Here is a 25,182-nt window from a genome sequence, read left to right as displayed (position 1 = left end):
GGTTGCATAAGCAGCTTTGGGGACCGATGGGCATTGTATTTATGAATACAAAGGGGAATTATGGATACAAGTATTACACAGAAATCTGCTGGGAAGCTATCTGTAATGGAAGATACCTTGTGTAGAGGTGAAGTAGTAGACGTAGCCGAGTAGTGTCTTTGTAAGTTATTTATTAAGTCCATAACATCAGTGGTGGCAGACCCACCCAGAGCAGCCTCCTTGCTGCTAAGCCCATCTTCAACTGTAAACACTCACACCAGGCACCCAAGTATTCCAATAATTTTATCACACCAACATTCCACACAGGGTAACTAGTCAAAATATCGAGTTTTTAATTTCGACTAGACGTAATATAGAGTCAAAAATGTAGAATAGACATAATATCGACTAGACATAATATAGACTACAAAAATATCGACTAGAAAAATGTAATATCGACTAGAATAGCAAAAATATCGATTCAAAAATATAGAATGGACATAATCTACTAGACAGAATATAGACAACAAAAATATCGAATTTAAGGTAAGTTAATATTAATATTTAATTTTTGTGTAATATAATTCTGTAGCGGGTTGTGGGTTTGTAGGGGAATAGGGTGGGAAGTAATTTAATTATAATTAATTAAATATGTTATTACTAAAACTGTTGAACTCAGGTATTTTACATCAAAGTTGCAATCTTGTACCTCTTACCACTGCTGTGGGTGTTACCCCCCCCTCTTGCCCTGGGTGTAGCTAGCAACTCCCACAACCTCTTCTGTTAAATCATTTAACCCTTAATAACACTCTGTCTCATGATATGGACAATACTTCCTTCCATGGCTGTCGAGCAGCGCTCATTAACACGCGCTCTCTTCCCTGCCACAGCCTCCAGATCTGCGAGTTTATCCTCGCCCATGACCTGGATTTACTTTTTGTCACTGAAACCTGGGGAGATGCCGGATCAGGACCGGATTTTTGTACTGCCACCCCAGAAGGCTATAGTGTAGCTAGACACGATAGACCTGTAGGAAGAGGTGGTGGACTCGCCATTATTTATAAGAACAAATATCGTACCACCTGTGAGCCCATAAACTCCGTCAATTGCGAAGCTGTAATCTTTGCTATCAACCTCAATCAGAAACAAGCCCTTAAAGGAATTTTGTTATATTGCCCTCCCGGCCCCCGAAGCCCCTTTCTTTCCACTCTTTTGGACCTTGCCGACCATATTATAAGTTCTGCTGAATACATTATATTGGGAGATTTTAACTTCCATTTGGAAGAGCAAGATAATTATGAAACCAGCCAACTCATTACTGATCTCTCAACCTTGGGACTGTATCAATTGGTCAAGGGAATCACACACCAGGCAGGACATACTCTAGACGGTCTGTTCACTAATAACCCCGATATTTTGGTATTGGATACTTTTCCCATCACGTGGTCAGATCACAGGGCTATTATCTTTGGGATACATACCCGGACTACAAACCCCCTTCCCCCCAGGCCACGAACCAGGATTGGGACTCGTGCCTGGAAGAATGCGGATATCCCTCAGATGCTAGATCTCTTGGCTTCTTCTTGTCCCAAGGGAGGAAGTAATCCTACATTACTAGCTTCCGATTTCCAAGACTGGATTCGGAATGCCGCTGATCAAGTAGCCCCGGAGAAGTTCATGAGACCTAATAGAACGTCTCCGTCGGCGGCCTGGTACACTGAAGCTCTCAGACTCCATCGGCAATATTGCAGGAGCCTGGAAAGGCGTTGGAGGAAAGCTTATTGCCCCATAGCCAAGCAAACCTATAAAGATGCCCTTATTATATACAAAAAGGCGATTATCGCTCGAAAAACTGTCTTTTTCTCGGCCCAAATAGAGAATGCCAAAAACTCTGTAAGAGAGCTGTTCTCTGTTGTCACCACCTTGTCCACTCCCGCTACGGGCCCCGGGGTTGAACCCTCACAGACCTTTTGTAATGATCTATCCACCTTCTTTACTACCAAGGTGGCAGACATATACTCATCCTTCGAAGGGGAGACAAGGACTAGACTTAGAGTTTGCAGTAAGGAAGAAGTAACCTCTGATCATGATCATGATCGCCTTCCCTGTTTTGCTTCCACTACGCAAGACCATATTAGCAGACTCATTTCCACCATTAAGTCTGGTTCCCCCCTGGACCCCTGTCCTCCATCTGTGATGGTAAACCTTACAGAAGTGATCTCACGGCCACTTATGGAAATCTGCAATACTGCATTCCAGACTGGTCATTATCCTAGGTCATGGAAGAAGGCTGTGATTAAACCACTTCTGAAAAAGCCCTCCTTGGATCCTACAGCTGTGGCCAGCTATAGACCCATTGCGTGTCTCCCCTTTCCTGCCAAAATATGCGAATCTCTGATGAACAAACAACTCTCAGAGTTCGTCGATACTCACCAACTTCTTGACGAAACGCAGTTTGGTTTCAGGAAAGGGCATGGAACGAAGACCGCATTAAAAAAGGCCTCAGACGAGATCACAGCTATTATGGACCAGGGAGGTGCGGCCGTCCTGATCCTTCTGGAACTGTCTGCAGCCTTTGACACGGTCGACCATGTTATTTTGGTCGACCGTGTCACAGCTCTGGGGATAAACGGTACGGCCAGGGATCTTATTTCATCTTTCCTGGAAAACCGTACCCAGACAGTGAGGCTGGGTGATTTCTACTCCCTTATCTCTGCACTCCCTTGTGGAGTCCCACAGGGCTCCTCGCTAAGTCCCACGTTATTTAACATCTACGTAGCGGACTTAGCGAGGGTAATAAAGGCCCATGGGGTACGGCTAACATCCTATGCAGACGATACCCAGCTGGTTCTGGCAATCCATAGAGACGGCCCAGCTGTGGCAGCCAACTTCCAAAAAGCCATGCTTGCGGTCAGTACTTGGATGGCCTCTAACTGTCTGAGGCTTAACTCGGACAAAACCGAGATTATGACTTTCGGCAGGCTCTCCCCGGAATGGTCTACTATCTGGTGGCCTGTACAGTTGGGCCCTCCTCCTGTCCCGGTAGTAAAGGCCAGAAATCTGGGAGTTATTTTTGACAGTAAACTATCTTTTGGCCTTCACGTCAACAAGGTTTTGTCATCAGCATTCATTATTTTAAAAAAGATCAAGAAGTTACTGCCTTATCTCCCTATTTCAGCTGGGAAGACTTTGGTCTCCACGTTAGTATTCTCAAAAATAGACTACGGGAATGCCCTCTTCTTAAACACTCAAAAGCGTGTTCTAACGAAGCTACAGTCTATTCAGAATGCGGCTGCAAGGATTCTGCTTGATATCCCCCGCCGCCAAAGCACCACTCCCGCCATTCGTCACCTCCACTGGCTGAGAGTAGAGAGCCGAATTAAATTTAAGGCCCTCTGTATTGCCTATAAGGCAGTGCATGGCGTCGGACCCAGGTTCCTTACAGAAGCGTTTCAACTGTATATCCCCAAGAGGCAACTTAGATCTGCTAATACCTGTCTCCTTTCAGTGCCGCGCACGAGAACTGCCACCTGGGGAGATAGGCGTTTTCTGGTGGCTACTCCGAAACTTTGGAATCTTCTGCCATTGGCGATTAAAACAGCCCCTAACCTGATGACTTTCCGCAGGCTCTTAAAAACGTGGTTGTTTAACCAGTAACTGCTGTTTGACATCCAATAAATTGATGACTGATCTCTATTAGCTCCTTATGCGCCGAGACACCCCAGGGTATTCGTTTGCGCAATAAAAATCTCGAAAATAAATAAATAAATAAATAAATAAATTATTTATTGGTATTTATTTAGAATTAATTGTTAAATTATTATTAATTGGTAATTAATTAAAATATAATTGCTAATTAATTTTAATTGATTAAATGATAAATATTTTATTTTCATTAATTATTTTTTGTAGCGGGTTGTGGGTTTATAGGGGAATAGGGTGGGAAGTAATTTAATTATAATTATTTAAATATGTTATTTTATTTATTGGTATTTATTTACAATTAATTGTTAAATTATTATTAATTGGTAATTAAATAAAATATAATTGCTAATTAATTTTAATTGATTAATTGATAAATATGTTAACGTTATTAATTTTTTTTTCTGTAGCGGGTTGTGGGTTTATAGGGGAATAGGGTGGGAAGTAATTTTATTATAATTAATTAAATATGGAATTTAATTTGTGGGTATTTATTTAGACTTAATTGATATTTAATATTTGATTAGCAATTAATTAGAAAATAATTGGTAATTAAATTTAATTGAATAATAGATAAATATGTTAATTTAGTATTTTTTATTTTCTGTAGCGGGTTGTGGGTTGGGAAGTAATTTCATTATATTTAAGTAAATATGTTATTTTAATTATCGGTATTTAATTAGAATTAATTGTAAATTAATTAATAATTTGTAATTAATTAAAATATATTTTGTAATCCATTGTAATTGATTAATTGATAATTATGTTATTTTTATTAAATTAATTTCTGTAGTGGGTTGTGTGTTTTTAGGGGAATAGCTTGTGAAGTAATGTATTTGTAAGTAATTATATTTTTGAATAAAAAATGTATTGAGTTAATTTTTCAAAATACTTTTAAATTGTTAAATATTTTATTATTAATAGGTAAATAATTATTATTAGTAGGTAATTTCTTATTATTAAATCGTTTTTATTTGTATTTTAAATTGATTATTTAATATATTTAACACAATTGTAAAATATTTTAATTAATTTGAAAATGGTGTTACTATTTGTATTATTTATATTTAAATAAGAAGTATTTACTTGCTCTACTATTGCACTCACTGTAGTTGGAATAGTAATTTTACGCCTACGCTTTACAACGCTTTCCCTACTGTTGCACTCACTGGAGTTGGAATAGTAATTTTTACCCCTACACTATCCAACGCTTTCCCTACTGTTGCACTCACTGGAGTGGGAATAGTAATTTTTACCCCTACGCTATCCAACGCTTTCCCTATTGTTGCACTCACTGGAGTTGGAATAGTAATTTAAACCCCTACACTATCCAATGCTTTCCCTACTGTTGCACTCACTGGAGTGGGAATAGTAATTTTTACCCCTACACTATCCAACGCTTTCCCTACTGTTGCACTTACTGGAGTTGGAATAGTAATTTTTACCCCTACGCTATCCAATGCTTTCCCTACTGTTCCACTCTCTGGAGTGGGAATAGTAATTTTTACCCCTACGCTATCCAACGCTTACCCTACTGTTACACTCACTGGAGTTGGAATAATAATTTTACAGTAAATTTAACCCTTTCGCTATCCTACGGTAAAAATATTGTATATGTTTTCTAAATAATATGTATATATATACATATGTATTTAAAATATATATATTTTTTAGTTACATTAATTATTTCTCAATTTTACGTTTATTTAGGTATTTTAAATATATTTAAATTATTTAATTTATTATTATATTACTTTTAATTTACTTTTAAGACATTTAAAAAAAACGATATTTTGACAGTCTATATTTTTTACACTCGATATTTTGGAGTCGATATTTGTGTACTTACCTGTTTGAAGATAGGAAGTCGATATTTTTGCAGTCGATATTTTTTATTCGATAAAAAATACTAGGCTGTAGACCTTTTTTCATGGAGACTGCCCGTGATAGTTAATTGTTAATTGTTTTTTCACACTTTGAGCCTCACAGTAGGGTGCGCCTTAGCGCGCGCATACCACTGGGGGTCTAATTTTAGGTCCTGACGAATGCTGAGCAAATCGCAGTCAAACAGCAGAAACATGTTGACCACAATTTTTCTATAACTATTAAGGACTCTGGTTTCCTAATATTGAACCTACCAGTCCGCTCACTTGTTTTTAATAAATACGGGTTGGTCATTACTAAAATAGGTATAAAGACTACAACCTAGTATTTTTTAATCTGCACATATTATCACTACATTTTGATTTGGGCACTGTTGCATTCACCACATCCTGCTCCGCTGTAAACAGGCGTTGTAGCACGCTGGGGGGGGGTATTAGACCACCCCAGCGGGGACCCTATGATGAAGCATGTCACCAGCTAGTGGTGAGTGAGGGTCCTTCTACAAAAGGGAGATCCCTGTCCTGTTTTACAATGTGGGATACAGGTGCCCAGTTGTAGTTACAACCCAACTGGGGTAGGTGTTTGCTATTCCTGTGAGATGTGGTTTTTTTGACACATCGTTTTGTAGCTTGACATTATATTTGAGCACTGTGCTATTCACTCCTCTGTTGTTACTACATGCAAGGAAAAAAACCACATCACAAGAAGGAATAAAGACTAAACAAAGGAGGAAAGAAGAATGAATAGATACACACAAAATATCAAACATCCTCCCCCTTTAATATTAAAAAAAAATGCAAAAGAAACAGTGACGCTAAGTATACGGAGCGTTAAACAAAGAAATAGTCGCAATGTGGAGACCTGCACTCTGCCCCAGTGTCTGAACTTGCGGGCAGCCTCCAAACCGAAGATGGCCGCACGCAGTGGGGACGCGCGCAGGGTGGCTTGTATAGCATCCATGCTGCAAAGTGTCCTACAGCAACTTGCCGAGGTGTATAGCAACAAAGATGTCAAAGAAATGTTACAGCACGACTGCATGATGGATGTAAGTGTGTGCACGCTACAAACGGCTTGTGCCTCCGTTTTGAACAGCACCACAGTGGTTTAACTGCCAATATCTAATTGAATGTAAAAACATGACCCTGGTGGCTTGTAAAGCAGGCACAGTACTCAAGAGTGTCACTAAAACGTCTCCACATACTGAGATGGCAAAAAGTTGAGAGAGGCACACCGCAGTATAGCGCAAGCAGGCAATAAGGAGATAACATTTGTTTGCTGCTTCTGCCAGTTGTGTAGGCGCTTCTTTCATAAAGTTTAGTGTCTTCCCAAGGCACAAGATAGTCAGCGCACTGCGCAGAACTGGCAGGCCAATTTTCCAAAACACACAGAAACGCTGTATAAGAGGCACGGGCAGAATTCTGTTGAGCTTGATGATGGGAGCATGACTTTTTACTTTAAAGTCCAAAATATGTGATGTTTGTGAGTGCAGCACGCCTGGGCTGGGGCTGTCCGATGTGAAGTACACTGATGAGGCTGTGAGGCGTGCTGCACCAGTTCATCTCGTTTCATGTGGATACACATTATTTTCTGTGAAATACTACCTCCTGGCAATTTACGTTGCTCTGTTTCTCTGGTCTCTTGTGAACCACTTCCGCCTGGAAATGTACTGTATGTTGTCAGGGACAGTTGTATCTGTAGATTCCTTCCACTTAAAAACGTCTTTGGCATGTTATCTTTAACTTCCTTAAGACAGCTTGTAGAGCATGATTTTGTCTCCAGATCATCGGCAAAATGTAATGGAAGGTACCTTGCGAGGTGAAGTAGGAGATGCAGCGAGTAGTGTCTTTGTAAGTTATTTATTAAATCCACAAAATCAGTGGTAGCAGGCCCACCAGGAGCAGCCTCCTTGCTGCTCAGCCCATCTTCAACTGTAAACACTCACACCAGGCACCCAAGCATTCCAGTCATGCCCATCACACCAACATTCCACACAGAACACTCACACTGCCTGAGCAGCTAGGAACCAGGTAACATGGTAACATTATAAACACAACAGGAAGATACCACACTATCAATGTAGGTGATACAACAGCAATTATTATTGGTTTGAAGGGGGTTGTGAGGGTGTGTCTCTTATGAAAGCAATGGACAGAGAGTCGTGGCAAAATGAATATTTTGAACTAACAATTGAGTCTTCAAATTCTTTATTTGTGCAGGGGCTTTAAGATGATGGGCACCCACATTGTTAGGGTCCTTTTTTTTTTTTTTTTTTATATTTTATTGGAGTTCATGGTGCAATGAAAAAGTACATAAATAACCACAAGCAAGGTATGATAACATCTGGTACAATTACATGATCACTCGAATAAAGCATCCAAAAACACGTTATTTGTCGTGGGGGGGGAAAAAAAAATAAATAAATAAAAAAAAAAAAAAAAAATAAAGAAGATCTATCAATAAATATAACAATATTACCATACAATGCCTTTCAAGTTCTTATTCTGTCCTCCAGCCATTTCTTAACCGGGGCCCATAATCGTCTTCCCATCTCTCGTTTTTTAACACCTTTAAATTCATAGAGACAAGACTCAATATTATAAATACCCAACAATCTAGACACCCACATTTGAAAAGAGGGGGCTGTAACATCCTTCCATCCGGCCGAGATTAAGATTCTAAGCACAGCGACCGACATAAAAATCAAAGCAGCCTCATCCTCTGTTAAAACCAGTTTTGAATCTGAGCCAAATAACATCAGTGTTGGGGATAGGTCGATCTTATGACCTAGCAGCCCCTCCCAAAATTTTGTTATTCCATCCAAGACAGGGGCCAATCGCACACAAGTGAAAAACATATGTAATAAGTCTGCTTGCCCCTTATTGCATCCCTTATAACATTGTTAGGGTCCAGGACACATTTTTCATCATCGGGCTGCGAATTAGAGGAAGAGAGTAAAAGGCAGAAAACAAAAAACAAATGCAAAAGTGAAACAAAATACAACAGTGAAAAAGAGAGAAAGGAGGGATGAAGTGGGACCTGAAAGAATAAGATAAAAAGAAAGAAAGTGAAGGTTGTTGGAAGAAAATGCAGCGAGGTGGAATCCAGGACAGACAGACTTAGGGCATATTCTCAAGGAGTTAATGCTGAGTTAACAGCATTTTATCGCAGCCAAAGTCGCGATAAATGTATCACCCCATTCACAAGCTGGTGCTAACAGCCCATAGCACCAGTTTACCTGCGATAGCAGCCGCAAAAAACATCGCCACAGATGACCCCACAACTATCGCTAATGAGATGCAGAGTAGGCGTTCCCGTGCCAAAATCCGCAACAACAAAACTCCGCAAAATCCTCTACGACCAGTCAAATCTACGATACAACCACAAAACATGCGATAAGGAACACTAGCAGCAGGAAATTAACACCTGCTCTGACCTGGTGTAAAGTCGGACCACAGCCTGCACCACAAAAGGGAGCCCAGCCCAGACCCACACCTGAAGGGCAACAGATGTCATGGAGCCCCTGATCATGCAGCCGGGAGCCCCAACAGGACCACAACACCCACCGCCACCACCCCCAGGACCCCCTTCCCTGGGCACCCCTCCCCTGGCCAAAGACATGCCACATCAACTACACAGAATCATGTACCAAAATATCCGCCTGATGTCGCACAATCACATCTGGTGACATGCATGTGCCGATACAAAACTGAGAAACAACACATTCACCTTCGAATTAACAAATGAAAACGTATTCGAATAAACACAGAACAGAAGTGAAGACACATGGCAGCTCCCCTAGGGACAATCGGTACCTCACAGCCTGCAAGTCAATAATCATGATAGGAAGGTGTGTCTTGCACACATCAAATGATAGAGAGAGAGATACAGAGAGAGAAAGAGAGGGAGCAAGAGAAAGACAGACAGAGAGGGGGAGAGAGAGATAGATGTACAGAGAGGGGGGAGAGAGATAGACGGACTGAGAGCGGGAGAGAGACACAGATGACAGAAGAGATGGACAGGGAGAGAGAGTGCCGACACTGCGCACCCAGGCCACACTGCTCACTTGCTGCCACCTGTGTGTCTCCAACCATGTGCAGGTATGTAGTGCAGTTTATCAGGTCCCACATCTGAAACAGATCCATTATCTGAAACAGAGTCCAAATACATGAATGTCAAAGTACATACAGTTGCACAAGACATCATCGCCTGTCTGCCCCTGCGCACCCAGGCAGAGGCATTCAGAGGCATTCACGCGTTATCTGGTGACTATCGCATGGTACCGCCGTGTTGTGAATACTTAGTTAACACAGCGTTATTTTCCCGCGATAGACTGCGATGTTGAGAGTTGTGTTAAGTTACTTTTGCGATGGTTATCACACGTTCTTGAGAATATGCCCCTTGGTGTTCTTGCATGCCCAGGAATCAGCAGTATTGCCAAAGGGTTTTTAAGAAAAACCTTGAACCTCTCTAATTATTTTCTTTTTCATATTAAGCACTGGAATCATTATGTGCTTTGTTAAAAAGAGTTACTCAAGTGGAAAATACAGCCGGTGACTCCTAAGAATGATTGACACATTGGTAAATTTAAGACAGCGGTGTAGTGTGGACGACAGTATATTAATTAATTTTAATTAATTGTGGGTTTCTAACGCGCTAGAATCAACTCCCGAAGGAGTATCTCTGCGCAATAGACCGCTGGGGAACCTGTCCTGGCTTTCCCTGTGAGATGGTCCCTACTGGGTATCTCCAAGGTAAAACCAGGCATCCCCTGTGTATGTGGGGGGCCGTTGTGGAGATGAGACAAGCTAATGCCCAGAGTTGCCGAGTGTGATCCCTGGTTAGAGTAGGCACCAAGGTGAGACTTATCGAGTCCGCTGACCCTGGTCCACGACCCCGCCGCGTCGGGAATTGAACCTTGGTCCCGGGCCATCCACTGCTCCCGGGTCTGCCGCCTCTAACCAGTGAGTCACACCACTCCACTATATCCTTACATTCTCAAGGTCTTATTTCAAAAGAGGTTCCTATGGACACTGGGGAAACAAAAGTAAATGAGAAACTTAATGATGTGTTTGAACTTTGGAAGTAGGGGTGCTCCAGTGACACAGTGGTCCTGAAGCACAGAGGGAGGCGTGATGGACGTAAAATGTCTTAATAAACATTCAGTTAATGATTATAATGAGAACTTTATGGTCATAGGAGTGATGGAAGAATGTGACATAGAAGACGGAGAAGCAATGAAAAGACTTAAATAGCTGTAAGAAGAGGCATTCATCAATATGCGTAAACATCCAGGTATTTCAAATATTTGGGAAAACACTGAAAAAGGAACCTATGCAGCGATGTGCCTGATACAGAGAATTTTACACCTGTAGGAGCAAGTACTGAAAAGCAGCGTGTGCATCTGCTTTTGCCCTGATTGACATGTCGCAAGTGAAATTTTTGTGGTATAATCATGCAGGAAAAGATTTTCCTTTTTGTGTACAATAGACAGTACTACAATTATTAGATACATCACAGATTCCTGCATTGTGTTACACGACACACATAGAACACTTACAAATTTCTAAAATAATACAATATTCATAGAAGTCAATATATATTACGTTCTAATAGATTATCTTGCCTTCTTCACCAGAACAAGTTATTGAGTCCGACCAATAATCTATACAAATGTCTCCAGTAAAATAAAACATTTGTGGTTTCAGGGGCAAGCAAGCTTTTCGTAATGAAGAGCCTGTCAATGAGACGAGCCTTGAACACCACTCTTCACACTTATGTGGTACCTCTACTTTATTTCCAAGCAGAATAGATTTTGACGAAAGAGCTAACCGAATTCCCAAAAATCGTAGGGGCATATTATCAAGAAAGGTGATAAAATTATCGCCGCATTAGCGGAAGGAAACTGCTGCTAAAGCGGCGTTAATAGGCTTGATAATATGTCCTTGTGAATTCCCATAGCAGCCAAGGTTCTGGTGTTTACCTGGGCTGCTATGGGAATTCTCAAGGGCATGTTATCAAGCCCATTATCGCTGCTTTAGAGGCAGTTTCTTGCCGCTAAAGCGGTGATAATTTTATCGCCTGTCTTGATAATGTGCCCCATAATTTCCTTGATAATCTGGTTCCTGTAATTTACAGCAGGTGCTTAATAAATAGGTTAAGATCATCTTCATTTCAACAACGAAAACCCTAAGGGGCAGATTTAATAACTAACCAAAGTTGCTCCGCTGTGTTGCATGAATTTTAGAGAGCAGAACAGTGCCAGACCTATCTAGCAAAATATGGTGCTGTTTTTCTCTCCCTCTGCACTGGCGCACTCTTGGTTGTCATGTGCCACACACACACCTTTTCACTATCTTGCAAAGATATGTGCATTTGATCAAGCATGTTTTTTTTTACTGAAAAGGAATCCTTTCAGTACAACAATTATACTTTAATATTTTCCCACTTTGTATTTGTGAGGCACAGCTCAGTACACATGCAAATTTGGAAAAATTTATGTGACCTTTAATAGTTGATCCACTCTTACATCTGCCTCGAGGATGCATACTTTTTTATGCAAATTCCTGTCTACCAATGTTAATAGATAGGGATTTGCATCAGAACCCACAGGAGGTTGTATGAGAGCACCTCTGTACTACTCATGGTTTGCCTGTTTGAGTGGAACTGCAAAGTAGCACCTAAACCTACTTTGCCTTACTTTAGGCAAACTTGCAGTGGAAATCATGATGTATTCCATCTCACTACTTTACTCCACCTCAATACTTTGGGGTTGATTACTATGTTGCGGTGGGACCACCGCAATCATGTTGGAAGAAGTCCGACGGCCGACAGCCCTTTGGTCCGACCATTGACAGCCCTTCTATCCGACCGCTGTATTACAATACTGGTGGCCGTACCGACACCAGCCTGACAAAAGACCGCCAACACCGCCAGGATACAGGATTTCAATGGTGTGGCGGTCTGAGGAGCATTCAGGAATGGCAGTGGTGTTGAGGCAGGCACAGCCATCGAGATTATGATATCCCTTTACGACAGCCTTTTCATGGTGGGAAGCCCGCCATGAAAAAGTTGTTGGAAAGGGATCGAGGGACCCAAAACAGGGCCCCCAGCCGTAGTAGCCCCTGGAAAAATTCCCTGGGGGCACCTGTAGTGCCCCCTTCCATGGCAACTACCTCCTTGCACGTGTGCCATGGACGATATAATGCATGGCACGTGGTGCACTGACGTGTTAAAGGTGCTGCAAGATGGTGGCATCTGCTGCAGCACGTTCCTGTGGCTGCGGCTTGCCCTCGCCGCGGTGTTGCAGAAGTTCTGACCACCAGCCCAGCAGTTCTATCCAAATACGGCAGTCACACCGCCTGCATGATTGTCGGGCATCTCCAGACCGCTGCAATGGCTGTCGGCGGACATCATCATCAGGCCCTTTGTGTCAGGCTTGATTCGCTTTTGAGATGCAAACCTGGTGCAAAGTATTAGTAAATCCAAACGGCAGCCTGATACTATAATTTTTGATGGGTTTAAGAAAAATCTTGAATCATTTTGAAGCGTTGAATTTTAGTATTTGCAATATTAATCAAAGGGTGACTCCATAGAATACTATCTCGCATTTCTTAAAAGAACCCATCTCCCTAATCTTTTATGATAAATGCTTACCAGATGCACCAAATTATTTTCATGTTCCTCCTTAAGCAAAATGTGTCTTTATTGTCACGCCTTTCTTATTTACCCAAATCAATGTTTTGATTAACACCATGCGCGCTAGCGCAATTCCGCTCCTGTGCTGAGTTTTTTAAAACCGCACTTTACGTGACGAGCTGGGCTCGTCATCAGCGTGCGAGGAGGCTACGTCATGACGAGCCCAGCTCGTCATCAGCGTGGAAGGGGTTAAGGGAATGGGTGTCATACGAATATTCTGGTTGAGAAATAACAAAACCATCCAGAGTGTCCTTAAAGGAACAAAATATATTGTTTTTAAAGAGTGGATCCAGGACAGGGTTGCTGCCGATTTGATGTACGAGGCTGGTCAGACAACTTAGAGTACCAATCAGGGCCCACACAGCCAATGAGTGCTGCGTGGTCAAGCCTCTTTTTTAGCAAAACATTTATTTTGAATTATAAAACAAATCTTCAAAGTTGATGAGAAAATGACGTACAAGGAAAACACACCGTCAGGACAGTTAAATCACAAAGCAAAAACAGGCAATTGTATACACCAAAATTGCTAAATATACAGACATGAAAAAATAAATAAATCTTTTTACATTAGATAGACACCAAAAGATGACTTGAACTTCCATACATACTATCCAACTCAATTGAAAAATCAAGAACATATAACATTAAGAATCAATACAAGACCAGTCCTTTAACTGCAATACCGGTGGACAGGCGGAATACGAGGTGGAAAACAACTGCCTGCCTATCCACAAGACCTGTGACTCTGTATTCTATCTAGTTGCACACTAGGGCCCACCACAGTGGGGTAAGTTGATCCCAAGTCGCACACTTCCTTCTTGTCACAGGCTGGGGGTCTACGCGTTTCGAACCAACATAGTTCTAGGTTCTCCTCAGGACAGGGACTGGATGGAGTATTCACTGTAGGGAAAATGTAAGGGATGGTGTCAAACTAGTGGTCTCACAATATACACACCCTCTCTATCTCGTCGTATGTACATGGACAGGAGATATTACCTGCACCGCGAGCAGAGGTGGCTGCACGGGTGACAGCAAAAACTGTGGAGCAGGACAGTGGCTCTCTATGAAAATAAAAATAAAAGGGAGGCAGTCAAGGTGGAAGATTCAGACACTATGGCATACTCACGGAGCTTGATTGTAAACAATAGGAGCTCAAATACCTGAGCCAATTCGGTCGGTGTCAGGAATTAATGGCGTCCGCCCAGCGGTACGCTGTTGTGAAGTGTGACAACACTCACATCCTTAATGTACTAGGGAGAGAAAAGTAAGGAGTCATGAGTGCCCGCAGGAATCGACAACCGCCAGATACATGCAGCGTGACCGCAAAACATCATGTTTAGAAGGCGGCGTCCAGCCTACCTGAGCGCCGTCTGGAAGCACGAACAGCTTCGGAGGTTCTTTAGTGGGTGGGGCGGGAATGAATCTGCCGCAGTTCAAAAAACCCTCAGAAGAGATGAGGCTGAGAAGAGGCTGTTCCTCTGTTAAGGCATGGTTGCTGATTGTCTGGTAATTGCACTTACCAGCAGAAAGCAAATGAATCCCCACATGATGAGAATACCAGGTCGCACTCGTATATTTAATGCTGCATAACAATGCAATTGATGTAAATCACAGGTTCCTGTGGTGCACATCAATTGCATCGCTATGCTGCATTAAATACGTGAGTGCGAGGACAACAATCTGATGCCTAGTGTGTGAGGGATGATCATCACAGGTTCTCTTTGGTGACGTCACATAACTCATCCATCAGGCCTGGTCGGGTAAGTGGGTCACGAGTTGTTGTTGTGGCCAGGTGCCAAAAGTGAAAGTGCCTGCCTGCCCAGTAATTTAATAGTGCTTGTGCGCAGGCAGCAGGGACTCCAGGGAGGTTGACTGTGGCCGCGCTCTAGGGAGGGGATGATCAGGGGTGGGGTGACCGTGTGCCAATGGACAGAACAGTGTATTGAAACTTCAGCCCCCCTCCTCCTCCCCTGCAAAGCACGTAGAGGGCCACCCCCACGTCCGGCCACATCGCTCCTCAGGCTCTCACTCACATTCACACACTGGCCTGGCAATTGGTCGTCTCGACAGCTGTGCAGTGCAGAACCGGGCCCGGGGTCTGTATTAATTTACAAATTGCCTTCTAGGCCCTAGAAGGTAATTTGTAAATGAATACAGACCCGGCCCCGGGCCGCAGTGGAGACGACGGTCTAGGATTCTACTACTTTAAACACGCCAAGGCTCGGTCCTTGAAGGCCTGGAGTGAGGCACATTCTGCACCTATGCCGGGTGACGTCACGGGCCAAGGGACCCGATTCAGGCAGGAGACTTCGGATTTCCGAGAGTTCAAATGTATTTGTTAAAGCTGCCTTTCGCCTGAAAGTTCCTCTCCATCAGTACTAATCAAAGGAGAAAATCCATTCTCCCAATTTATTTTTCTAAATCTCCCAGTTACCTGTTCTGAAATGTTGGCATGTAGATAAGGGGTGTTTGGTATAGGCTGCTGGAGGAGGTTGTTAGACCCAAACCAGTGCGCTTGTGAGCTCTTGCTCGCTGCAATGCAATCTAAAAATGCAAGGGGTGAAAAATACAAGGCCTCTATTTGTGAATCAGAGGGACGATGTACCTTGTAATGAGCAGGCAAAAAAAGTATGTTTCATAAGTGTACTAACATTAAACCTTGGGAGGTATGTAGTTAAAACAGCAAGCATATAGGGCCTATGAAAGGCACTGGCACAAAACAAGCTTAAAGTCCCCTAAAGCTTACAGATAACTGCTCCGGACGCGGCGCCAGCCAACCCCATCATGCAGGTGCGGCGCACCGTTGCGGTCGCCTGGCTGCAATAAATCAAACATTTTAATCATGATGATTGTCACAGTGACAATCATCATGATTAACATTTTGATGTATCATATGCGATGTGCAAGCCGCCTCGGTCCGCTGAGGACGATGTATATGTTGTGCTCCATGTAAATATATCTTTTTTTTCAATAAAAAATTACATAAATTAAAAAAAAAAAAAACTGGAAGAGCAATTCCAGGCTGAACCGGGTCAGGACCTTTACATTTGCTATTAATCCCGGTTCGGCCGCCTGCGCCCACCTGATTGTGCCAATGACTGCTGATTATACCACCCACCCCGAGTGGACCGTGACGGACGACACAACAGACACCAGGCCTGAGTGACAGACACTCACCTGCGGGCGGCAGTCTGGCAGAGGAGAGCAGAACTGAAGAAAGCACAGCCTGTGCAAGCCAAACACTCTTCACACTTTTAATCGTGCGAGCCTCGCCCTCAATGGGCATGACATAATTGGTCACCAGGCAGCCCAAGCCCCACCCTAAGGAAGACCGCGCGCACAGATGCGGAGACATCTGTGCGCTGCGCATCGGCAGTGGGCACCTGATTGATATCACTGACCTGCCTGCCTCTGCCTGCGACCAATGGCACAAAATCAATGCCATGATCAGGCCTGGCTAAAGAAATGCCACATGGATGCCAGTTGTGCTTTCCCGCCAGTGGTCGAAGTGGGGACAAAAAAGTAGGGGAACTGTGGGCGGAGACTCAGGGGGCGGGAATAAGCAGAGGATTGGATTAGTGGGCGGAGTTGGAGGTGTGGCTAAAAATAGCAAAACATACCAATTTTTTGTGCATTTGACATTTCACTGACCTGTTACAGCTTATAACGTTATTTAATTCAAACAATCGATACACATGTTTATTTGAGGTTTAATATATAAGTTGTTTATATTTAATTCATTTACAATGTGGGACATGTTTTCAATCACAGAATATTCCAAATACGCTTATAAGTGGAATCATAAGCCATTTGTCTCCGAGCCATGCAGTTTCTTTCGTTGGCACTTCTCCTCCCTTTTTCTAACCATTTCTGAACATAAAATTCAGGTTTAAATTCTATGACAGGAGGCCCCACGATGTTTATGAACATTATAGAAGACAGACGATTTATTGATATTCTGTTCCGCAGTGGTGTGAGCACATCGTTCATTACACTAAAGCCCCGTTCACATTCAGCAGTTGAGGTACAAAAGGTGTTTATAATGTGCACTAATGGTTTCAGGCTTTCAGGGATGCAATTTTTATTTTGTTTGTACTCTCTGAAACCAAGGATGTACTGCCTAGTATCAAATACATGCAACTTGCTACAAAGGTTTTGTAATTCTCCCTCACCGTATAAGATGTCTACTGGATCTGGCCAATAAACTGGTTGTAGGAGTTTCATTCTGTGTACTAACTCTTTGTATTCGATTTGGTCATTGTTTGTGGTTGTGCATCTCAAAACATTTGATGCATTAGACATTGTCATCCTTTTTCGCAGGTTATTTGCTAAGCTCCGAAAGAACTGTGCCCTATTGATGCTAACACAGCCTTTGTTCTGTTGCAGTCCTACACCATCAAACTGCATCCGTTCAGCAGCATTTAATGCAGTTGTAGCAAAGGGCCCAGGTGCATCAGCCATTGATTCAAACACTAAAATCTGCATCTGTATTGAGCGATCGGCCTCATATATGGTCATATCACGCCGCTGCAGCCTTCTGGATAGGTCACCCAATTCTGTGAGAGCATCATATAATATGCCCATATTTTCAACAAACACCAGGGAGGTTAATAAACGGTTTAAACCTGCATATTTCCGCTGCTCAATGTCACTCCTCGTTGAGTCTTTGGAAGATTCCATGAAATGTTTACTAAGTGCTCTGTAGTTATTCCAAACAGCTCTCACAGATCTTTCACTTGAGGACACCCAACGTACATCTAGCACCTTTCCAATTGCCAAAAGTCTTACTTCTACCTCCAGAGCACATTCCCCAAGCTCTCTCTGATTTTTCGGAGAGGCATGGTAGGTGGTATAAAGTTTATCAAAAAAAACTTTGAGCTGATTAATGCCTGTGACTTCTTTACAAACATCACCCACGGCAAGCTCCAGCTTGTGGTTAGCACAATGCCATACACTCAACTGTGGATATTTCAGTTTCAGAAGAGTTGCCACACCGGATTTTCTACCTATCATGTTGGAAGCCCCATCTGTTACAAGCTGAACCAAATGCATTTTTAAATACTCATCAGTAAAACCATGTCTCTGTAAGCATGCAAGTAAGGTATCTAAGATTATATCTGCTGCTGTGCTTGGCAGCTCAACAAGGTCTAAGAAAAAGGTCAGTGGCTCATCGTGTTTATCAATACACGCTCTTACACAGATAATTAGTGTGGTCAATTTACTAACTGTGGTAGATTCATCTATCATGAGGCTTATTTTTGATTCATTCTGCAAGATACAATCAATCAGCCTTGACCTCATTGTAGCAGCAATATGGTCTATTATGTCAGCACAGCTGTGATCTGAATGCAAGACTCTGCCCAAGTCTGCACCATTCATCTTTTGAACATCAATATCCAACGGCATATCAGAAAAAGGGCGCTCATGTTTGCCTATTTTGTATGCAGTTCTGAATACACGGCATGTCTCTTCCTGTACTTTCATTTGAATTTTCAAATTGTACTGTGGAATACTTTCACGGGCCCTCTGCTCTAAAATAGCTAATGCCTTAAGATGACAGGAGCTATTCTTATGACGAAATATTTTTTTCCGCAGAGAAATTTGCTGCTTGTCTTTAGAAGGGCCATATGGAATGACCAAGCAATCTACCCATTCCATGGGAAAATGCACACCTTGACTTGTTTCTGTTTTTAGATTTACCTTCTTGCACACTTTACATCCAAGCTTGCCTTTGGAAAATAAGAGCCATGGATACTCTGTACGTTTCATTTCAAGTTGTTCAGTAGACCAGCAGGCTGGGTGATCAATTTGATCCATACTCTCCACCATATTTCCTTGGAGGAGTATGTGACTGTCGTTAGTGCCACAGCCATCTATCAATACTTCGTCTTCAGAATCGACTCTTCTCCTCTTCTCGGGCATCCTGACACTTTCACTTGTTTGCCTTTCAAAACCATGATTTGCATTTGCCATTGGTCCTTCCGATCTGAAGCCTGGGGACTTCTGTGTTTCGCGAGATGTGGCTGGAGCATTTTTCTTCTGCAGCCACTGAAGCATCTGCATAAATAATTGTGTAAATTCATACATTTTAAAAGAAGCACTGTACCAAAACTCATGATTTATTTTAAATGTTGGCTGTCGGTACGAATTGGGATTTCCCATAAGACAATTTAAGAAAGAGTCCTTTTCATTTCATAATTCCACGGTAAGAACTATATTGAATATTAGCCGTTTGACAATGAAAACCAATATTTTTACATGCATTTATGCAATGGGATAATGGGGGAATTAAATGCTACTTTGTATCAATGAGCAGGTCCCAATAAATGTGAGGGAGTAAATTGGATTGTCTCAGAACCTGGCTGAGGGTCTTTACCTCTTTAAAACTTGATGTTGAATTGAAGATAGTCGAATACTGCGAAGCTTCTGGGTAAGCAGCAATTTATGCGGAAGGCGGAAGAGATTTTGGAAGCACCCCTACTTCCGAGATTCTGTGACAACTGTGCTTTGCGGCCTATGCAGTGACAGTGGTTTGCCTTCGATCTAGCAGTAAACCTGATCCCTCTCTGGCCTTGCAGTGCCGTGGTTTGATGATGACCCGTCTTTCTGGTTTGAGAACAGAAACACCCTGCTCCGGTTTCTGGTGTCTGTAACCGCACGATCTGAGAAATCTTTCAAATAAAGAAGGGAATGGTAAATAAAAGTTAACATGCTTTTGCTAGAAAATACTGATCATTTTGCACTGGTATCTACAGAATGGGAACTGATCAATTTTAAATTGTTCCATAACTAAGTTCAGGCACAAAAAAAACTGCAAGACACCAGTAAATCCTGGTTTAAAGACCACTATTCTAACTATTGAGCTCTGCACCCTCTAATAAAGCAGGGACTACTTGAATGGCCAAATAAACCCCCTAGATGTCATACTGCAGTACACATCTTATAGCAGCTGGGAAACCAGACATGGAACATAATAAGTTGATAAGTTCTGGCATAAAGCATTTTAGTTAGCCGAAGCAGTGTGTGCCCACTAGTTACATTTAATTAACACTTTCACCTCATTGTCAGTGTTTTCTGTGCTAGGAGCACTGTTGACTAGGTCATTCTGTGACACTCAAGCAAAGCAGAGTTGTAGTCCTATGCACAAGGCCAGCATTAGATGTTTAAACATGAATGGTAAAATATCCTAGTTTGTAGATGTTTTCCACATAATTATAGCTCTGCCATATTTTTCCACATGATACATCTGCCGCATAATCTTATGGTTTTATCAAAAAAATTGTTTGTAGCTCAAACGGATCAAAAGTTACTAAACAACGTGAATTGTGTTGCTGTGGAGTGGATGGCCGTGTGCAACGGTTGACTGGTCACCTTTCTCACCGCTGCATTGGCATGTTACACTGGGATTAATTAGGTGAAAGCTTTCCAGAGACTGTTAGTATGTGTAAAAATGTCAAATTAATAAAGTATCAGAAAATGTACTATATAACCCTGCAGTCTTTTTTTGCTTCATAATTTAGGCATACCTCCAACATTATGTTGTCCTCCTTTGCTGCATAATTGCAGTGGGTCCAATGCAGGCAGCACATGCTTAAAAGGATTGTGTATGAAGAAGAGATACCATGAAGTTTGGGACATATTCATGGGAATGGTGGCGCAGGGCAGCACAGCATGTTACTTTGCTGCACTGCCCTGTATCGCAGGGAAAGGGCAGGAATGCACGTTATTTATCCGTGGCTTTTAAAACATGACTTTGAGCTTTGCATTGTGCATGTACCACACTGCAAGCATAACTACACCCAGCACTCCCCTTGCTCCCCCTCAATTCCTAGCATATCATTACCCTGCTTCTAGCATACCCGGACCCAGCCCGCCCTCGCCACCCTCACTTCCTGGCAACGCTCATTACCCTGTTTCTAGCATACCCACATCCTGGCCTCCCCTCGCTCCCCCTCACTTCCTGGCAACACTCATTACCTTGTTTCTAGCATACCCACATCCTGGCCTCCCCTCGCTCCCCCTCACTTCCTGGCAACACCCATTACCCTGCTTCTAGCATACCCACATCCTGGTCTCCCCTAGCTCCCCCTCACTTCCTGGTATTTCTCATTACCCTGCTTCTAGTATACCCATAACCAGCCCTCCCTCACCACCCTCACCTCCTGGCATATCATTCAGATAGTGCTAATTAAATCATGACTAAGTGATGTTTTTGGTTATGGCTGTTAGCGGCACTATTATGGAGTCAAGATCCCTGTATTGAAGTAAAATAAGAATGAGAAATATGAATGTGCATGCATCAGGAGAGTTGGAGTGAGCTCTCTAGGTCTCATACGGGATGGAAGTGATGTGCGCTCTACAAATCCGGCTAACGTGTGCTCTACAAAAGAACGTATAGTGCTACAGGAGCCTGTAGATAGGGATAATAACAGAGAGTGATGTGAATGCTTCTTGTCACCGGCACACTACTTATCAGCGCATGGGCTTTGCTTTGACATGTGCTATCAATTGGGAACACAGAAAAGGCTAATTATGCAGCAAACAATGAGAGCAGGGTCGGCCCGTGCCTGAGGTTTTACCAATGCCAATGGTTATGACAGTGTGAGCCGGTTCAAGGAGTAAATAAAAGCCGACCTTGAGATGGATAGCCTGGAGAATGAGAGCCACCCTAATAGCAAAGCTGAGGAATGATCGCCATCCACACATCAGTCCAGGACCTGGCAACTCAAAACCCATAAATGTTTACACCCATTCCAGCGGCAGGCGGAACCTACAGCTTACACCCAGCACAGGCCCTACCACACTGGCCCTGGACCACGTCTCACCCTTCTCCGGACAGTCCAGGAATGACTGTAACCTTTGTGCTCCCCCACCCGTGGCACCTTTTAGAAGAGGAGAACATTTTGCAGTGCTCACATTTGAAAAGTCATTCCCTGCTAGTATTTGTTACACAACTGTGTTTGCCATGTCTCATGTTTGTAAACTGGATGTAATTTAAGAGGTGGCTTCATGTGGTGAAAACTTTTCTGCAGCTTTCAGGGGCGGCTGGTGACATTTGAAAGTGGTGTGGCGTGAACTAATTTGCATATTGCACCGCAGCGAGCGAGCGAGCCCGAACCACCTTGCATCCATCCATACATCATTCATGCATCCACCCATCCATCCACCCACCCACCCATCCTGCATCCATACATCATTCATTCATGCATCCACCCATCCACCATCCATTCATGCATCCACCCATCCATCCATCCATCCTGCATCCATCATTCATTCAAGCATCCACCCATCCATCCACCCATCCATCCTGCATCCCTCATTCATTCATGCATCCCCCCATCCATCCACCCATCCATCCTGCATCCATCCTGCATCCATCATTCATTCATCCACCCATACATCCACCAATTCTGCATCCATCCTGCATCCATCATTCATGCATCCACCATCCATCCATCCACCCATCCATCCACCCATCCATTCATCATCCACCCATCCATCCTGCATCCATCATTCATTCATGCATCCACCCATCCACCCATCCATCCACCCATCCATCCTGCATCCATCATTCATTCATGCACCCATCCATCCATCCATCCACCCTGCATCCATCCTGCATCCATCATTCATTCATGCATCAACCCATCCATCCACCCATCCACCCATCCACCATCCATTCATGCATCCACCCATCCATCCATCCATCCTGCATCCATCATTCATTCATGCATCCACCCATCCATCCACCCATCCATCCTGCATCCATCATTCATTCATGCATCCACCCATCCATCCACCCACCCATCCATCCTGCATCCATCCTGCATCCATCATTCATTCATGCATCCACCCGTCCATCCACCCATCCATCCTGCATCCATCATTCATTCATGCATCCACCCATCCATCCATCCACCCATACATCCACCAATTCTGCATCCATCCTGCATCCATCATTCATTCATGCATCCACCCATCCATCCATCCACCCATCCATCCACCCATCCATCATCCACCCATCCATCCTGCATCCATCCTGCATCCATCATTCATTCATGCATCCACCCATCCATCCATCCACCCATCCATCCATCCACCCATCCATCCTGCATCCATCATTCATTCATGCACCCATCCATCCATCCACCCTGCATCCATCCTGCATCCATGCATCCACCCATCCATCCACCCATCCATCCATCCATCCACCCATCCATCCTGCATCCATCATTCATTCATGCATCCACCCACCCATCCATCCTGCATTCATCCTGCATCCATCATTCATTCATGCATGAGGGCAAACCGATATGTTGTGGGTATTAAATTGCTTAATAAACGACAATATTGGAATTAGAATTAGTAGAGGGGATCTTATGTTATCATTACACCTGTCAAATGACTGCATTGTTACTTCATTCAGTGTGTTTAAGAGTTTAGTGAAAAACGTTTTCTGCACAGGAAAATGTATGTTTATTTCGGTTTTCATACTTTTACAGACTGTCTTCCTCTGTTCTAAGTGAAATCTTTTTGTCATCTGCCTGGGGCTTCTTATCTCTGTGTTCTGGGAAGTGCGGGCGGGTTTTCTACACAGTAATATAAGGCCAGCTTTACGTTAGATGCCAAGCCCCCCAAATAATTGAGAATAACACAATAAAAATGTTCATGCATGTAGATTGTTTTTTTTAAAGTAAGAATGCCGCCAATAAGTTAGGGGCACTGCCTTAGAGGAAGGCCAATTGTGTTTACAGTCTGCCTACTCCTGAAATACGTCCATTATTGCAGGCTGCCAGAGCACTGTCCCTACCAGCCAGGAGGCCAGTCCATCACAGGACCAGTGCCCAAGCCCAGTCGTGCACATTGAAGAAAGTAGGGCAGACCATAGCGACAGTTCAAGCACCCCACAGCCAGTCAGCATGGCGGTAAGCAAAGCAAGCCACATTGATCCCCAGCAACTCCTGCATACCACCCAACACTTCTGCGCATCCTTGCTTCAGAATGCTGCACACCCCACCATAGAGCCTCTATAAGTACGAGCACACCTGGGTACTTATAATGAATCTGGGTCAGAGCTTATAGAGGTACCAGCACCAAACGTCACTACTAAGTGGGCCTTATCAGTAGATTCTCTAACCTCGGTGCAAACGGTTTGAGATGTGACCCGTATACATCACACTTTCACAGGATGGCAGAAAAATACAAGCGAGTAAGAAGCAGGTGATGGAGTGAAGAAAAGAGAATAGTTTGGAGATAAAATACGAGGAAAGGCAGAGAGAAAGAAGACATAAGCAGCAAAGAAAAGGGATAAGGAGAATTATGCACCAAGTGTTTTATTCCCCCCACTTACTTACTTGATGTTTGGGGAGTTCGGCTTCAGAGGCAGTCCAGGCTCCTCGTGCAGGCCCGGTTCAGCGAAAGGGTAGAGCTGTAAAGGAGGGGTCAGGGACCTCTGGGCAGGCACGGGTCGGAGAGTAATTTACAGGAGAGGCTGGTGGGGCTGGGTCAGCTTTTCAGTGGCTGGCTGGCGAGCAGATATATAGCCAGTCAAGAAGTCCCCCAGGTGGCGTCCCTCAGTCTGATTGACACCAAAAGAATCATTGGTCACAGTGGGGGGTGGCAGCGTTGCGAGGTGCGAGGTGTGAATCACAGGCTCACAGTAGCCACAGGGCCATCAGAGTAGCCGTTTTCGCACCATGCTACACTGATGGCCCTTTCACTCTCGCTTTGCAGGCCCATTAGAAACAGCAGGGAAGGGGAGGAGGTCGGGCGCCGTGCAGAGGCCTTCTGAATATTCACGGAGCACCACTCGTGCGGTGAAAAAAAAGTGTACTTTTAAAGTATGGCAACTTTACAGTCCCCGGTACGCTCTATCAAATGTAAGAAGTAGGGGAACGGACTAACACAATTTTTAGAAGTAGG

The 25,182-nt window shown here is 43.4% G+C and overlaps 1 protein-coding gene across 1 annotated transcript; it reads right to left on the bottom strand.

Moving 5' to 3' along the window:
• Nucleotides 1-17,025: 17,025 nt before the first annotated feature.
• Nucleotides 17,026-19,317, bottom strand: LOC147708831 (E3 SUMO-protein ligase KIAA1586-like). The gene has a single exon (XM_086925782.1). It carries the CDS (start codon nt 19,315-19,317, stop codon nt 17,026-17,028), a length of 2,292 nt encoding a protein of 763 aa, XP_086781908.1.
• Between the last annotated feature and the right edge of the window lie 5,865 nt (nt 19,318-25,182).

Source organism: Lissotriton vulgaris, chromosome 6 (genome assembly GCF_964263255.1).
Source record: "Lissotriton vulgaris chromosome 6, aLisVul1.2, whole genome shotgun sequence".
NCBI lineage: Eukaryota > Metazoa > Chordata > Amphibia > Caudata > Salamandridae > Lissotriton > Lissotriton vulgaris.
The sequence above is the reverse complement of the archived record's forward strand: the minus strand, read 5'-3'. Positions and strand labels throughout refer to the sequence as shown.

Coding starts and splice junctions, on each gene's coding strand:
- LOC147708831 (XM_086925782.1), bottom strand. CDS start 19,317: ATGCTTCAGTGGCTGCAGAAGAAAAATGCTCCAGCCACATCTCGCGAA.